An 18,501-nucleotide genomic window follows, 5' to 3' on the forward strand; every position below is an offset into this window, starting at 1 on the left:
TGGAGATTCGTGAGTGTGTTAAATACTGTGCCATCATAGACAAGGCAAAAAATACAATAGAAGTGCAAGAACTTACACCTAAAACAATCAACTTCAGCACTTTTTGAAAGTTCAAAACCTTCCCATCACTATCAAAGGTTGCTCGCCACTTTTCTGGCTTTAGCATTTTGCTTCCCTGCACAATTTGAAACAAGGAGTAGAGAAAAATATAATTCCTGATGGACCCAAGTCCAAAGGAACATTAAGAATAAGCAATATGAAATAACAAAAAAATGCTCATCCAGGACCAAAAATAAGTTCAGCAGTCAGAACCAAGTTTATTTTCTAAGGTAGACATAAAAGTCAAATTACAACATATAATTAACACTTCTGTTGTGCAAGACATAACCAAGTTTCAAGAAGGCGGTGCAGTAATATGGCAGTATTGAAAGAGATAACAGCACAAAATTGGGAAGAAGAGAAGATGTTGAGGCAGTCTAGGCTTCCTCACCCCTTTTCATTTCTTTCATTTAAAAGACTGGAAAATACAGGATTATTCCCATTCATCATTACTAATTCCCATTCTGAACACTTCACACAAGCGTTACCCAATAATCCTTTACTTGTTATTCTAAGACTCCCCCTCAAGCTAGGTGATGTAACGAGGGTCAGCAATCCCAAAGAGGGCCAAGAATTGGGCCCAAACAGCCACCTTGAGAATGCGGCAGCAAGGGCTGGCCAATTGCCTATAGGGGTATTTTGGTCATTTTTCATGCCTCTCCTTGGGGGTACCTAATCTAGTTCAATTCCTTACCTCTTGAGGAGTCTAAATCTATCTTGTTTTCTTCAATTGGCTGAGTCAAAGTCAGGATATTTCAAAGTCCTATTTTTATGGGAGCCATAGCTGAAATCTAGTTACAAGGTTCCTTCTGGATAATGTTTACCTTATTTTGATATTTTCTGTAAACCTAGTTAACTGGCAAGGAGTTAGAGTTGTACAAGTATTTTGAATATTCCTCTTTCATGGTTGAATCTAATTAGGTTGTTAAGTTCTAGTCCAAGTCCAAGTTCTTTTATGTAAGACTATATATAGAGCACCCACACCTCATTGTAAGATTCACTTGATGTTTAATGAAATTGAGCTTGGAGTGTCGGAAGACATCTCACGGCCTGGGCTGAAGGTTTGAGTCAAGCAAACTTAAGTTTTTAGCAAGTTCTTCAACTCACAGCAACATTCTAGAACCTGAAAGTGCAACCAGCCCCCTCCCCTCTCTTCCCAACGTCTCCACTACCCATCGGTAGACCTAGGAACCCTCCCCTTACCATCGCAACCTTCCCCAGCACTTCCCCCACTCTCCAACAGCAAGAAAAACCTCTTCACCCTCTGATGCAGAATCGACAGCATATACAAGGAAGAGAAAAACCTAATGGTCAAGCCCATCAAAGCCTAAGGATATGATCCAAAACAACCCATGGCTTTCATGGGCTAAGACTATTTTAGTGGGTTAAAATGAGCCCACGGTTTCATGGGCTTGGATTTGGGAGAAGATCAGCCCACATATTTTGATCTCCACGATCTAGACCTAAGTCCAAGTCTAGTTCTTGAAAAGTCAATAAAAGGGGTTGTGCTTTGAAAGTAAAATAACTCATTGTCAAAGGAGTTTTCCTTTGTCAAGAGTTTGGTAGTAGTTGAGTTATTAACAGATAGGTGTTAGCTAATGGTTAGATGTGTTACAATTAATGTTTATGTCTCTTTAGAATGCTATATAAAGAGACTTATATAGAGGGTGAAGAACACAACTCATCAATTGAAATCAAATTGCTTTGTTAGCATTACTTTTCTATGGAGAATCCTTGTGTTTGATCAAGGTAGGTTGGTGTTTGATCCAATCGATCCAGCTTGCGGTGTGAAGCCTGGATGTTACATTGTTATCTCAATTCCCTCATATTGCCCTTTCAATTCCTTCATCATAGTTCTGCCCCTATTTTGAAGATCTATTCAGCCCGTATTGTTAAGCTACTATCCTTATAATACCACTCTAGTTTCAACCCTCTTTCACATCTGAATTTGTTTCATCTTAAGTCTTATCAAATTTGAAATTGATTCCCTGTGAAAGGTCCTATTTGGCTATTGTTTTGATCAATCAAATACAGGACTACATTACCCCCCCTCATCCACCCTACGGCAACATCCCCACCCTTCCCCTTTCTTCTCTTCTAGCGGCAGACCTTCCCCTCCCCTTTCCTTTATTTTTATTTTTTTTCTCCCCTGATTATTGTGGCAGATCTGAAAACAGAAAAGAAAAGAAAGAAGAAGAAAGAGAGGGGGGAAAAAAGAATGAGAGAAACCAAGATTCTTGAAAGAATCCCAAAAAATTTTCAAGAATTCAGCAAGAATCAGCCAAGAACCCCCTCCCTCCTTAACTACAAGCTTTCACCCCCCCCCTTTCCTAACCATAGGCCCTCCTCACCTATTCCCAGTCCCCATTTGGTCTGATTTTTATCCTTTGCCAATTCCTCTAGTTCTTCCTTCCCATTAAAGTTTGTTAAAATCCCAGTATCTCTCAAATCTTACCCATATACACCCTAATGATTCATCACATTCTCTTTCCTATCAAACCTAATTTATCCCATAGGATCTTTGGGTACCCCAAATCATAGTAATCTCAAAAACACCAGCCCATCCTTATTCTATTAAAACCCTACACCTGTCCCCGGACCTCCCAAAACAAAGATACACAATATTTTATCCATAAACTCACCAAACCCATCCCATAGGACACCCAAAAGTTTCCTATCCTCTCAAAACAAATCCATTAACAACACCTTAACCTTTTATTAGCCCATTTATTTGCTGGTTCTAATTAAAGAGTGTCCTAGAAGGTTAACCCAAACCCTGGGTTACATCACTAGGTCATAGACATTACAAATGCCAAACATGTCCAACAAAACATTTAAATGTCTGGAGACAAGTCCCTGATCAAGATTATCTGTCACTTGTCCTATGGTTCACACAAATGGTAGACCAAGGTTGGAGGCGGCCGAGTAGGAAAACAAAGAAGCCTGTAAGAAATCAAAGTTACAAGGGAGAAGAAGAACGCACCCTAAAGAAAAGAGAGGGGGGGGGGGGAAGGTACGCACACACCCACAAAAGCTCTCAAACCATAATTCTCAATTCATTCTCACTAACCTTCATCTCTAGTCCAAGTATCCAACTGTTGGTTACACATCAATTTATAACCAAAAGTAAACAAATAAAAAAATCCTAATTATTTCCTAAAACTTAAGGCTGACAAAAGTAGAAACTAGGTAGAAAACAAATTCAAAATTTCTCTACATGTCTAATAACTACCCCAAAATAAAAGACTACATATCTTAAACCTAGATAAGATTAATTCTAAATGTCCCACCAAGACCCAATTAAGTGCTCAAACTGGATCCAGACCATATACATTTGGATACCCACCTCGGTTTCATTCGGTCCAAGGTAATGTTTGTTGAGTAAAAGTAATCCACAAGTTTTGTAGAATAGAAAGAAGTACTAACAATTAATAGGCAGGGGCCATTGGTTCCTTGTCTGAAACTTGACGACCATGGTGTGAGATCTCGCTCGGATCTCGCTATTTTGAGATAGCTAGTCAAGATCTCATGCAAGATCACCTTTGCATTAAATCTCAACTGAATCATATAAGGCCTATACAAGCCCGAAGTGGGACCCCCGTGTGCATCGCGGGGAAGGTCATCAGTAATAGAATGTGAAGCATGAGTCATACCCAACACTTCTATCATGAACTTATGATTTATGTTGAACTTATGATAGTTGTATTATTGTACTCTCGAGAGTCAAGAATGATATCTTGTACCATACTCATATGGATGGAATTTTATTGCTATTTAGGTTATTTGATTGATGTATCTCATCACTTGCTTTTCATTTATATTGTCTTAATGGTTCTATATTTCATGTTTTGTACCCTTAAATCTTCATTCCTGCAGCACTTCAATTTCAAACCTACAATTGAGTTAGAACTCATACTTAGGGTTGTCTTTTCACAAACCTAAGGCCACCAGGGTATTTAGAAGAACTAAAATAAGCTAAATACCAACTTTGATGCCAATCACCCATAAAAAACCCCGAGATGGGCCCTGGAGCTCAATCAATTTGTCAAGGAAAAATACCAAATCTCAAGCGGGATCTCGCCAACTCAAGCAAGATCTCTCTTTTTTGAGGGGGGGAGATGGGTGTCAAGAGTGAGATCTTGAACCATGTTGACGACTGTCCAAAATATAAAGCTACGAGGTGCATCGAAAGCTGAAAAATCATGGGGAATGACAAACCCACAATGGGGAATAGATTTCACTACACTAGGTTCCATCATTACCTGATCCACAAATTCCACTCTTTTTATCTTTCTGTTGCCAATATTTGCTATTTCAGTTTAGTGATGCAAGCAAGTGCAAGCCCCCTTCCCACAACAGTAAAGTGGGTCCAAAAACCAAGCCTGTTGGCACATCAAGTGGGCCAACTGAACCCTACAAGGGATAATTTGGTCCTTTTTCACTTCTTTTCGACACTAAAGTAGTCCAAACATTTTATTTATAGTTTTGTGGGTCCATATCTATTTTTGTTTCCTAATGAAGTTAGTATTGAGAGTCCTAGTCAGGGATGGAGTCCCAATTGGAATCAATTTTAAAGTAAGATTCCTTTTGGATAGTTAGTGTTAATTTTGCAAGTTGTTTTCTGTTTTAGTGGTTGTTTATTTATTGAGTTTTAAAGGGGATCCTAAGTCTATACAGGATTCCCTAGTCGAGTCCCTCCGGTTTCCTTGCTTTAAGTCCAAATCTTTTCCCTCCAAGCATAAGGCTATTTAAAGCCCCCACCTCTTTGTAAACAAACAAGTTGAATTGAATAAGCAAGGACAAAATCTTTAGGGAAATTAAGTCATGGCTTCCTTGGGAGGGCCACAACGGTTGTAGAAAGTCTTCTCCAATTTCAGCAAGGTTCTTCCATCCTCTAGCAGCAATTCAACACCACAGCAGTATCCTAACACTAGTCTAGTAAGTACAGCTCCTCAAGCCGACCCTCAATGTGGATGAAGCCGCTCTATTAGGTATTCCAAGGGGGCCATCCATCTTTGCTAAAAGAAAAAAGAATAAAGATTTTTTTTATGGTCTTGATTTATTTAATCACCTTAATGAAGGAGGTGGACTTCACCTAATGTTTCGAGCAACCAGGGCTTAATCTGAACTTATGTAGACGTCGGCCTCCTAGAAGCAAAGCTTCCTATCAGCCGGCCTCCTTGTGTGGAAATGCTTTTCATGATCTCCAGCGCTTTCCCATGGTGGAAGGGGATATAGAGAAGACAGCATTCCGAACTCATGACAGACATTATGAGTTTTTGGTAATGCCATTTGGGCTAACCAATGCACCAGCCACCTTTCAAGCACTCATGAATGAGGTATTCTGAGAACACTTGAGGAAATTTGTGTTGGTATTTTTTGATGATATATTGGTGTTTAGTAGGACTATGGAAGCACATTTGCACCTTCGAACTGTTTTTGACTTGTTGGTACAACACAAGTTAGTGGTGAACAAAAAGAAATGCTCCTTTGCCGTGACTTCCATAGACTATTTGGGTCATATCATTTCAGCGGGGGCTTCGCCGCAGACCCTGAGTAAAATCAGTTGCATGTTGGAGTGGCCAATACCTAAGAACCTTAAAGCATTAAGGGGGTTTCTAGGATTGACAGGATATTACCGGAGATTTGTTAAGGATTATGGGAAAATTGCTACTCCCCTTACAAATCTGTTAAGGAAAGATGCATTTCACTGGGGTACTATAGCTAATTCAGCCTTTGAAGCATTGAAAGTAGCCATGACTTCCATTCCAGTGCTAGCTATGGCGGATTTTTCTAAGGAATTTTTAGTGGAGACTGATGCATCGGGATTGGGCTTAGGAGCTGTGTTGATGCAGGAGGGTCATCCCATCGCATATTGGAGTCAAACGCTCACTCCTCGAGCTCGCACCAAGTCGGTGTATGAAAAAGAATTGATGGCTATAGTATTGGCGGTACAAAAATGGTGGCATTACTTATTGGGAAGACACTTCAAGGTGCGCACTGATCAAAGAAGCCTGAAATACTTGATGGATCGAAGCTCATGGCCAGAAAGTCAGCAAGAGTGGATCATGAAACTCTTGGGTTATGATTTTGAGATCATCTACAAACCTGGTTGTGAGAACAAGGCTGCTGATGCACTATCCCGTTGCACGGATGAGGAGCTCCAACTTTACACTCTCACTACAGCAGTTTGGGAAGGAGAGGGGTTAGAAGAGGAAATTCGTACTTCTCCACAGTATTGAGATATGATCCAATCACTTTTGGGGGGTTCAACAGATTTTCCACATTATCAGCTGAAACAGGCAATCCTTTTTTATAAGGGGAGGCTAGTAATTCCTGAAAAATCAAAGTATATCCCAAGACTACTTGAGGAATTTCATGCTACACCCTTTGGGGGACATTCAGGATCCATACGAACGTATAAGAGGCTGGCTGTTGTGGTGTATTGGGTAGGGATGAAAAGGGTGGTCAAAGAATTTGTGGCTAGCTGTGATACATGCCAAAGGAGCAAGCACCAGTCGATGAAACCCGAGGGACTGCTTCAGCCATTACCTATTCCCGATCAGATATGGGAGGATATCAGCATGGATTTCATTGGTGGGCTGCCGAAGACTAAAGGGGGGGACACGGTGTTTGTGGTGGTCGATAGGCTCTCTAAATATGCACATTTCATCCCGCTTCTCAATCCATACACCGCAAAGGATGTTGTTGTAATCTTCAGCAAGGAAGTAGTCCGATTGCATGGGTTTCCACACTCCATTGTATCTGAGAGAGACCGAGTAAGTAATTTTTGGACTGATCTATTCAAACTTGCAGGGACTAAACTCAGATTCAGCAGTGCCTATCATCCTCAATCTGATGGCCTAACCGAAGTTGTGAACCATAGTTTGGAGATCTATTTACGTTGCTTTTGTGCTAGGCAGCCGAGAAGTTGGACCACATGGCTATCTTGGGCAGAATATTGGTATAATACCTCTTATCATTCAGCCACCAAGCTCACACCCCATTTCAAGTGGTATATGGTCATGCCCCTCCAACGCTATTGAGGTGGGAGGGAAATTCCTCTAAGGTGAATGAAGTGGATGTGTATCTGAGGGAGCGAGACAACATATTGGAGGAACTGAAAAACAATTTGCGAGTTGCACAGGATCGTATGAGGAAATCTGCCAATCAGCACCGCAAGGAGGTTTCCTACCAAATCGGGGAAGAGGTGTTTCTTAAACTCTAGCCATATCGCTTCAAAAAGTTGGCCAAGAGGCCCAATGAGAAGCTAGGTCATCGTTACTACGGGCCCTATCAAATTTCTGCTCAAATTGGCCCTATAGCATACAAGCTCAATCTCCCAGAAGGTTCAAAAATACACCCCGTATTCCAAGTATCCCAACTGAAGAAAGTGCAGGGTAGTAACACTAACACACAACCACTACCTTCATGCCTTATGGAGGATGGAGAGTTACAGCTACACCCGGAAGAATTATTAGAGATTCGCTACTCTTCACGGGGTACTTTAGAAGTGTTGATCAAGTGGAAAGCTTTACCCTCACGTGAAAACACTTGGGAAGACTTTAGGGAGTTGCACAAAGAATTCCCAGATTTTCACCTTGAGGACAAGGTGAAACTTAAGGGGGGAAGTGTTGATAAGCCCCTAATCATCAAGGTGTACAAGAGAAAGTAGAAGAGGGACTACATGATACAACCTACAGCTACTACAGGGGATACAACTGAAAAGAAGACAGCTGGCAACACCCAATTGGACAGCAGCCACTAACTTGCTGTAGACAGAGGAGCAAAAGGGATCATCCAGTTGGCAACAGTTGAATGGTTGATGGTGAAAGAATTGGTTATGCGTAGGGAGTTTGTTAGGATTCTAAAAAGTATGTAAGCGGGGAGAAGCGAGAGAAACGGGGGGGAGGAGAAGAGGGCAGCCAGAGAGCTTGTTGGGGAGAGAGCCATCTCTCGATTGGGGAAATGGATATGTATTGGGGCTATTAACTCGTAATGGGAGTCGAGGCCATGGTTTACTTACTGTCTTTTAATTCCAAGAATTAATTTCATCTAGAGATAGTTGTATTGTATCCTTGATGAATTGTTATCAATGTCATCGAATGAATAGAGTAAATTCAGGTTGCTGTATTTGCTGTTTCTATGATAATGAATGAAAGACTACATTGCTTTCAGTGAGGTTCTTGGTAGGAAACAGGGTAAGTTTGGGTAGAGTCCTACCACAAGGGAATGGGAAAAATCAGTGGGGGAGATCTAATACAAAATTGGAGGAGGGCCACTAAGGAGAAAGGGGAAGTCTAGAAGATAAATTCCCAAGGGAGAAGATGGTGCCACGCCGGGGGCCGGGGGAGGTTTGGGTTCGGGCTTTGAGGGAAGAAGTATGCAAAAGCACAGCCACACTGGCTCTCAAACCATAATTCTCAATTTGTTCTTTCTAATCTTCAATTTTATTTCAATCGATGGTTATATGTTTATAAGCCCCACGAAAAAGGGAATGCTAGTTACTTTCTAAACTTTAGACTAACCAAGTAGAAACTAATAAAGCTCACATCGGAAATTTCCATATGTCTTAGCAACTAACCAAATAAATAAGTTCTAAATCTCCTATTAATTCAAGTACTCAAGTTGGACCCTGTTCATATCCATCAGGATACAGTTGGATAGGGGTTGGTCTACGGTATCAAAGGCATCCAGATTAAAAATCTGCTTGATAAAATGATGATTAAAATAAAATATTACATATACCAATTAGTGTAAATTCTAAGTACCCTACTAGATCCAAGTACTGAAACTGGACCCATTAAACCATAATGGACACCCGTTAGGTTTGGGTAGGTCATAAGGTAGGCAGAGCATCTGCTTAAAGGCATCCAAATTGATAAATCTCATTGACAAAGTAATGATCAACTTTGTTATGTTTGGTATGGTCTCAATATTGAGTACTGAACTGCATTACATGCTATACACCTATTTTGTCACACCGCAGTCTTCTCACCTAGAAAACTCCTGATATAACAGGAACGTACATAACATTCCTCAACACTCAATGATCTTAACAGCATTGTATTGCCCCCCCCCCCCCAAAAAAAATCTCAGAACTCAAGCATCAACCTCTAAAATAAAGCAGCAGAAAGCAAGATAACAATAATTAGAGTTCAGAAGCTAATTCATGATAATTATAGATAAAATAACCATGTCACATTATCCTTTACACCGCAGGTTCATGAAAGACATGATCCGTAACACATCAAAGTTATTACATAAGACTGAACATAACAACTACATCTCTAGTACTAACAACACGAAAATTACAACTCCAAGAAGTAAATACCTCAGCTCCACAAAGAAGTACATTAGTGTTGTAAGAATTGGAGGAATCCTAACTTGTGTCTTAAGGACACAGCAGGAACTTTATCTATATTAATAACTTTCCACAAATAGAATAAATCAAATTTTCCAAGTGTGAATATATTACAAGAGAAATAAAAGAACCTACCAAAGATTCTAACAACTCTACCTTCCATAATAAAGTAAATCCACTACTATTATTGCCTTGCAACACTCCCCCACAAGTTGGAGCACAGATATTTATTATGCCCCAACTTGCTAATGATATTACTGAACATATTGGTATTCAAGCTCTTTGTAAGCACATCATCCTGTTGATTATCTGAGGTAACAAAGGTGATATGAATCAGTCCAGCCTCAATCTTCTCTTTAATAGAATGTTTATCAATTTCTACATTCTTGGACCTATCATACCGTACTAAATTGTGAGCTATATTGAATGCTGATTTACTATCTGAGTACAGCTGTATAGGAATCTCCATCTGACCCAAGGTCCTGAAGTAACCCTTTTAGCCATAGTTCCTCACAAATGCCCTGAGCAATTGCCCTAAATTCAGCTTCGAAATTAGACCTTACAACCACAATTTGTTTCTTACTTCTCCAAGCCACCAAGTTACCTCCAACATATATACAATATCCAAAGGTAGATCTCCTATCATCCGGACACCTTGCCCAGTTTGCATCTGTCTATGCCTCAATCTTCAAATGTTAATGAGCTGAAATTAAACCCTTTCCTGGAGTGGCCTTCAAGTACCTCAAGATACAATACACTACATCCAAATGTGAGGAGTAGGGATCATACATATACTAGCTAACAAGATTTACTGCAAATGTGATGTCTAGTATGGCATGAGATAGATCAATTTTCCTATGAATCATGCATATACTAGCTAACAAGACTTACTGCAAATGTGATTTCTGGTCTAGCATAAGAGAGCTGAACTTCCCTACCAACTTTTGGTAACTCATCTTGTCAACCAGTATTCCTTCTTTTGCTTTCAACTGTAGGTTAGGCTCAATAAGAGTTTCTGCTGGTTTATACCCTAACATCTTAGTTTCTTGCAGTAGATCCAAAGTATATTTCTTTTGAGAGAAGGAAACACCACTGGTTATGCCAAATTTCCGTCCCTAGGAAGTACCTGAGCTTCCCCATATCCTTTATTTCAAATTTGGTTCCCTGGAATTTCTTCAGAGTTGTAATCTCTTCTCCTCACTGCTTCCGTGACCACAATACCATTCACATAGACTAGGAGTACAATGGCATAGGAATTTTCTCTTTTGATGAACAATGTATGATTAACATTACTTTGCTTGTAGCTATTAGAAATCATTGCTTTATGAAACCTACCAAACCAAGCTAAAAGACTGCTTCTGCCCCATACAAAGCTCTCTCCAGCTTGCATACTTTCCCACGAGTCTCAATGGTAGCATACGTAAGTGGTACATCCATATACACTTCCTCTTGAAGTTCTCATTTAAGCATTCTTTACATCTAATTGTTGTAGGCTCTACATCTTATTGACTACACATGAAAGGACAGCCCAACTGTATTCATCTTGGCAATTAGGGCAAATGTCTCTAGGTAGTCAATCCCATAAGTCAGAGTGAAGCCCTTGGTCACCTGCCTTGTACCTCTTCATGGTCTCATAAGCCTTGTTCTTGATAACAAACATCCATTTGCACCCAACAGTCCTTTTTCCTAGAGGCAAAGAAACTAGTTCCCATTTTTAGTTTTTTTCCCAGAGCTCGCATTTCATCCATTGCTTATTTCCAATTTAAGTGAGATAATGCTTCCTGCCAAGTGTTACGAACAAAAGTAGAGGACAAAAATTAAACAAAACTTTGATATTCTAGGGATAGGGACTAATATGAAATATAGTTGGAAATAGGATGTTTCGTGTTAAGTCTAAGGCTGCTTTCTGAATGCAATTGGGAAGTCCAAAGTAGGATCAAAAGAAGGGTCAAAGATAGGCTCACCTGAAGGAATTGGTACTTCAAGACTAGGACCAAAGCTTCCAATTGGCTCATAATATAAGGGGATTCTCACTGCTTTCTTTAATAAGTCTTTAGAGGTTTAGGCTCCCCCTGCACATCATCCACCAGCTGTTCCTATCCAGTCACTCCATTTTCTAAAGGAGGATCATTTGCAGGAATCCCAGGAGAACTATCTAAAGGAGGAATCAAGACCATAACCTCTTCACTAAAACTCACCCCCTGAAGAAGTGTAAGGGCAAAGAAAGGAACTTGTTCCTGCAACACAACATTCATGGAGACAAAGGAACGACGAGAAGTGCAACACAACATCCATGGTGACATATCTGCATCATTTAGCTTAGTTAGACTTCTGTATATGCCTTCTTTTGTGCTGTAAATAACTGAAGGAGACCCACAATTGAATTCATAAGTTAGAGTTCTATATAAGCCTTCTTCTGTTCTATAAATAACTGCAAGAGACCCATATTTTGAACGGAAAGAATTGAATTGATATGGTTGTTAACCTTGATGGCTGTAGATTTCTATCCTTTCTCTTTTCTCTCCTTATTTGCTGTCCATTATATTTGGTAACATTCCTTATCTGATCCCTACATAACCAACCCAAAGCTAATTTCCAGTAAAATAAGTCCTCTGGGTGACACATCTGCATCATTTAGCTTAGTTAAACTTCTATATACGCCTTCTTCTGTTCTATAAATAACTGTAGGAGACTCACAATTAAAACAGGAAGAATTGAATTCTTAAGTTTGAGTTCTACTTATGCCTTCTTCCATTCTATAAATAACTGTAAGAGACCCATATTTTAACAGAAAGAATTGAATTAATATAGTTGTTATCCTTGATTGCTGTAGATTTCTCTCCTTTCTCTTTTCTCTCCTTATTTGCTCTGTCCATTGTATTTGGGAACATTCCTTATCTCATCCCTTTTTTTTTCTTCTCTCTCCCCACACAGCAGGTTGTTCCTCCCCGGTTTTGACATTAACAACACAAGTCATTCCCTTTCTCCGCCTTTATTTGGCTTCTTTAAATTCAAATGTTTTCCTAAGTGTGACTGATTTATATTTCCAAAGTTAGATATTAGGATCATGTAGTTACGACATCAAATTCTAACTGTTAAATCTAGATTGAAACTTGCCAACATCTAGCCATTGGATTGAGACCTTCCATGCGATAAACATTCATTTAATCTGATCAGTCTGCATCAAATTTCTGCAATAATGACAACATTAAATGCTGCTAATGAGGGAAGAAGAGAGGAGTAAGAGATCCAGAATTATGGGTGAAGAGGGGGGAGGGGGAGGTAACTATAAGCACAAAGGCTGAACAGAAGATCCATTTAATCAATTGTAAAATCCCTATTTGGACACTCAATGTTGTCACCGAGATACCTTCCTTACCCTTCCTAAATCTTTTACAGAAAAGAGGAAAGATCACATAAAAAGACATTAAAGCCCTCATTGCACATTCTTGTAGCAATCAGATTAAAAGGATAAATATTGATATTACATATAATTCATGCAACAAGCAATTTGCACGTGAATCATTATGCAACCATTTAATGACAAACCATCCAAAGGCACCTGGCACTTCTCTATGCATTAAAGCTGCAGTCTGCACAGCCTATTTAACACTCTACCTCCTTCCCTCAAGCAAAAACCTTCCAAATCTCCGAACCCAGAGCACCTTTTCATTTCTAACATCAGAACATAGGTCAAGGCTAGGAATCTCCTCAACACACAACCAATAAAACATGGACCCATAATCCTTCCCAAAACACACTCCACTCCTGTTATTCTTTGTACCAAGCTTGGGTGTCAACATTTTATGATCTTCCACAATATTTTCCAAAGGACCAATGCCTTAAGTTCTTAGTTAAGTGCCACAACCACTTCAGTAATCAACAGCAAGTTCATTTTTCAAATCAATCTCATCCACAAGATCACACATTTCTCATCATACGAGACTAAATTCTGCTTCACCATTTGAAAAAAATTCTTACCACCTCAATCATGAGATTAACCCCTCACCAAACAATGTCTAATGATAATTGTCAAATTCTTAAAAGCCTGAATCAAGATTACAGATACACGGTACATATGAAAGTAAATGATTTAGCCAGATATGGAAGGGAAGAAATTCATTCAGGGAAAAACGTATAGGCCATAATAAACACATGCCTCTGATGAAGATTTTCTCCGGCAAAATAGGCATTGTTAGTCAGAACATCTTTACAACTATTAAATTTACTGCAAATATTCCAAGCCTAGGGAAACTGGCCTCACCCCGACTTCTCACTGCGAGAATCTCTCCAATTGTTGCTGGTCCAGATGCATGGTGTTCTCCTATATCTCAGGTCGAAAACCTAGTTTCATCATAACTTGGTTACAGTAATCCCTACAAAAGTTCACATTAGTATCCTTCCAGCTAGTTCCTTCACCAAGGGGACCTTCAGCACAAGTGATCCCACCCTCATAAGAAGAAGGATCATAGCCCATGACGAGCAGTAGAAAATATAAAGGACACATTTAAAAAGTGATGATTTGCACAATTGCCAGCATTCTCCTTCAACCATCCCAAAGATTGCCAAGAAAAAGACAGCCCCTTGGAAGAATGAAGTTTGCGTCAGAGAAATCTGAATCCAAAATCACAAATTCCCACTTCTTCGTGCAGTAAACATAAGACAGCATCAGAAAAATGTTGAACCAACTGCATTGCAAAGATTTTACTGCTCCCAATTCTATGACAAGAAATTGTGCTACTCTAAAATGGAGGATAATGCTTTAAAGTTAAAAATGAGTCATTCTTCTTTAATGTATTATTTACAGCACTGCTATCTTGAACAAGATTTAAAGTATGGGTATCCAGTATCGTAACGGTCATGTAATTTTAAGAGACGTATTGTCCTGTATTGGAGTATTGTATTATATTGTCTAATGTATTTTAGTGCAATTCAATAGAGAGGCGGTTGTGCTCAATAGAGAGACACATCGAGATCTATCATACGTGGGATAGTTTAAACCTTGATCTTGAATACCGTAAAATCAAGTCCAGAGTTTTTCTTTTATCTACCAATATCACATCTCTTCAACAAAATTACGTACAATAATGAGATAACAATCCAGAATCCACTAATGATATAAAGAAAATGTTTAACGTATTTTAACAACAAAGATTATCGATAAAATATGCATCTCGTTGGAGATCGGAAGAGAAGTATAAAAAATAAGACCAGAGCACAATGTGGTCACGCTGACCATGTTTTCACAATTACTGACCTGTGAAGGCGATTGATGCAAACAAGGCTCCTGAATATCGCGAACAATAGAACTTAGACGTTGTAGATTCACCGCACTGGCTTTCCCACATTTCCATTGCCTGGGTTGTCCGTCAAACGACATCTAGGACTTCCGCCTTTTCTCAGACCTTCTCACCCCCTGAAGGAACAGCCCAAATACATTGTCATATCAGGAAGAGAAAGAAGAAAAAAAAAGTTGTTAACTCCAAGAAACAGATTACCAATAGAAACGCTTAAATCTGTGAATGTCACATCGAATTTTGATTAAATGTCCAGAGGTAATGTCAGAGATAATCCACGAAAAGAAGGAAATCAAAGCCAAAAACCAAAGATATTCGATTTGAGATCTACTAGATATCCAACCAAGCAGGGAGATAGTCACTTCAAATTGAAGACAAGAAAGGATATGTCGATCAGTACCTGAAAAAGAATGAGATTAAGAGATCTCTATCTTGGAAATAGCGTTTCAGGAGCTTCGTCGCCATGGATCAGTTTTCTCCCGCCGGCACTTTTTTCCTCTTATTTTTTTACTTTTATTATTTGAAATTTTTCAGGGAAAATCGTAATAAATATGGTATAACTGGGTAAATATACCCAATCCACCCGGTGCCCGGTGCCCCGAAATTTGCCCACGGATAGAATTTCCAATATCAAACCAAAACCCCAAGGGCCTGTTTGGTTACATGAATTTAGATATTTCAAATATCTAGATTCACAAATGAGATATTTATACCTGTTTAGTTGTGTGAATCTCTGGATTCATGAAATCTAAAAATTCACCTTTTTATACTAAAAACGTGAATCTGTATATTTGTGGGTATAAGGTGAAATCCAGAGATTTCATCTCTACAATAAAAATGTTAAACATTTGAACCATGACTTCATAAATGTTTTTTTAAGATGAATCTATAGATTTCATTCCAAAGATCTGAGCTAACCAAACAGTTAATTTTATGAACCATGACTCCATAGATTTGAAATCTCTAGATTTCTGAAATTTTCAAACTCAAGTAACCAAACAGGCCCTAAAGGTCTCTTAGGAGAAGCACAAAACAACCTTTCGCCGAATTTCGGCCTTTTCGGTGAAAGGCTGACCGATATATATCTCGTGATTTATCTCCGACCTATCAAATTCGGCTATTTTTGCGAAATATCCCTTGATTTTTGGGATTTTCTCTCTTTTCTCCAAACTTCTCACATATCTTCGCTCTCCTACTAATTCGCATTCTTGCCATATTTTCGTTCGATATTTGACATAAAACTGTAGGTCTTGCTTCATTCTTGACAAGTATAGCATTGTCTCGTACACACAAGTGCTAGAGTAAACTAATCCTGATAAGCTCCAGTCTCGTACTGGTAGTCTTCACCGTCGTAATCACCATAGTGAGTACCTTGAGTACTATATGAGTCATCAGCTTGATCTTCATAGTATTGATCATCATAATCATCAGTACCTGTTGATAAATTTAACAAAGATGTTGCAAAAAAAAGGAGTGAGTTCAAAGAACTCAGCAAGGCAGTTCATTCCATAATAACATAATAACACATGATAGGAAATATACCAGAATGCAATATGATATGAAACAAACAATGCAGATATGTTTCTAACTCTATGTATGCTAGTTTCTATTGGTAGACATGCCTTAAGTCATAGCACCATACTCTGTTGGGTTGGGTCTGAATCACTCTCCCTCAACCATCTCGATATCTTGGGTTCTTTGGTTGGTAATGGGTCCTGCATCCCTCTCAGACATTCCATCGCTTGGGTTTAGGTCAACACTCTCTCACGCCTCCATTTGGTCTGAGTACTGGTGCATGTTAAGGTTAAGCCTAGCCAAATGCAAGTCTTCTACTTAGTTATATCAACTTAGATCTAGATACTTCCATTCCTCCCCTCTCGGGATCTTTTTCAGTATCCTTTACCCTAAAGTCATATATACTATGGCTACAATTGTGAAATCAAGCACTAACCTTGACCTGGAAACCCTATTGTTTGTAGGTCCAAAGACCCGAAGTGAAGAAATAAGACAACTGTGGGCCATCACAGTAGAAGACATGGTGTTTGACCTCGAACCCATGGAGATTAATGATGGTGCTCCATACTTGAAGCTTTGGCAGTGTTTGATAAGAAACTGCACCTTGAAGAAGGAGAGATTAATTGATGGACCTAAAGCACTTTTGAACATGGTTTGAAGACATTCCTCTATGCTAGGTGATGCGTCCAAAATCTGCTCAGCCCTTAGATCTCCTCGTGATGACCTGCGACGTGGCCCGACCGCTAGGGTCGGGAGTCCACCTCCAAAGGCTAAGTCAGTTGATGAACTTAATCACAAACGGCTCTGCTAGAAGCGCAGAGCTAAGGAATGAAGAACTGGGAAAGGTGATCTAGATAGCAGATCGCTGATAGTTTAGGTCTATCAGTATGTATCTGAACCTGAGTCTCATATAGTATTTTTTTCGATCCCCTCACCTTGTATGGTAGTGAGGTTTATATAGAGTGTACCTTCGAATCTCCTTCGTTGGATGCACTTGAGCCTTCTTCGGGTAGTCGTTGGATCTTAACAGTTAGATCCGTTGAGCAATAGACTTCTACTAGTTTGGACTAGTAGAGGACTCCTGAGATAACCTTTAGGTTATGTGATGATTATCCCTTCGATAATGATTATCCGCAGCCATCAATTCGAGTCGGCCATCATTAGGGTGATTACCCTAATCCATAAGTAGGATTAGGGCGCGCTTGCAGCCGAATAAGCTTTCTTCTTCAGCAAGCCATCTTCCGGATCCGGTTCGCTCGGGAGCGAGTCGGTTCTCTCCGTCTAGACAGGGGTCGAGGGTCGGACCAGGCATGAACCCGGTCTGATTATAATCTCTCCGTATCATGAGCCCCCCAGACCAAGCGTTCGGTCGATCCCGAGGGCTTCGTCAGGTGATAATCTCTACGTGCTTCATTAAATGTCATATCACCTTTAATGCGGTGGTCACTTTTCCTCGAGCGTTGTGAGTGTAAGGCCACATATCTCCTTGCAGTTGATCTGTCGTGGCTCATGTCATCCAAGCGATGGTTTTTGAACGCCTATTTCGGATTCGTGAGTTCAAACTTTCAAAACGTCTTTCAATCTTGATCGCTGATTTTGAATCAATCTCGATCGTTCAGATTCCCGAACACTCGTGCGGGAGTTTTAAAAGCGGTTTGTTGTCTTCGTAGGTTTCATTCTTCTTGTCTGGAATTTGAACCTTTGTTGTCTGCTTCGCGCCTTCTTGCTCTCAAGCTTCCGCCTCACTGAATCAGTAAGTTTACTGGTCTTTTTCTTTTTGTAGTTTACTGAAACAAGTAATGGCAGACGATAAGGCTTCTCTGGTACCCAGTGTTGGTAATAGCAGTGAGACTTTTGCTTCTCCTGCTCCTGAACAGTCGGATAGTGATAACAAAACCCTAACTGTCCTCTGGCGCGAGTTCGCTGAAGTTTCTCAAAAAGGTTTAGAAAGAAAAACCGAAACTTCTCCTGTCCTTCTCGAGTCTGGATCTTCCAAGATTGTTGAGTATTCTAGGCAGCCTCAAACTTCCGGGTCCGATGGTGGACCTGGCTCTGTTCCCTCCATTTATAATGAGGAAACCCTTCTTTCAGCTGTCCAAGATTTTGATTTCCCTTCCTTTTATCAGGTTAGGGCTCCCCACCCTAATGAGAGGGTTGATTCATCCCTTTCGGGTGAATTTTCTCTGTATATAGATGCACTGGAAAGCGGGGTTCGCTTTCCCTTTT

General features: G+C 39.8%; 1 protein-coding gene across 3 annotated transcripts in view; it reads right to left on the reverse strand.

Moving 5' to 3' along the window:
- LOC149022179 (rab GTPase-activating protein 22-like) overlaps window positions 1–15,277 on the reverse strand; it is an 85,865-nt gene extending 70,588 nt beyond the window's left edge. For 2 of the 3 annotated variants that reach the window (XR_016172406.1, XM_089150352.1), the window contains exons 1-3: window positions 15,161–15,277; window positions 14,721–14,879; window positions 77–175 (exon numbers count right to left, since the gene is read on the reverse strand). Coding sequence is in view for 1 of the 3 variants with exons in the window: in XM_089150352.1 (XP_089006478.1) it covers window positions 77–175; window positions 14,721–14,843 (222 nt within the window). In the remaining 2 variants the exon portion in view is untranslated. The other variant, XR_016172407.1, reaches the window with a different exon arrangement.
- Between the last annotated feature and the right edge of the window lie 3,224 nt (window positions 15,278–18,501).

This window comes from Hakea prostrata, chromosome 3 (genome assembly GCF_041222555.1).
Source record: "Hakea prostrata isolate BN-2017 chromosome 3, UWA_Hpros_2, whole genome shotgun sequence".
Lineage (NCBI taxonomy): Eukaryota > Viridiplantae > Streptophyta > Magnoliopsida > Proteales > Proteaceae > Hakea > Hakea prostrata.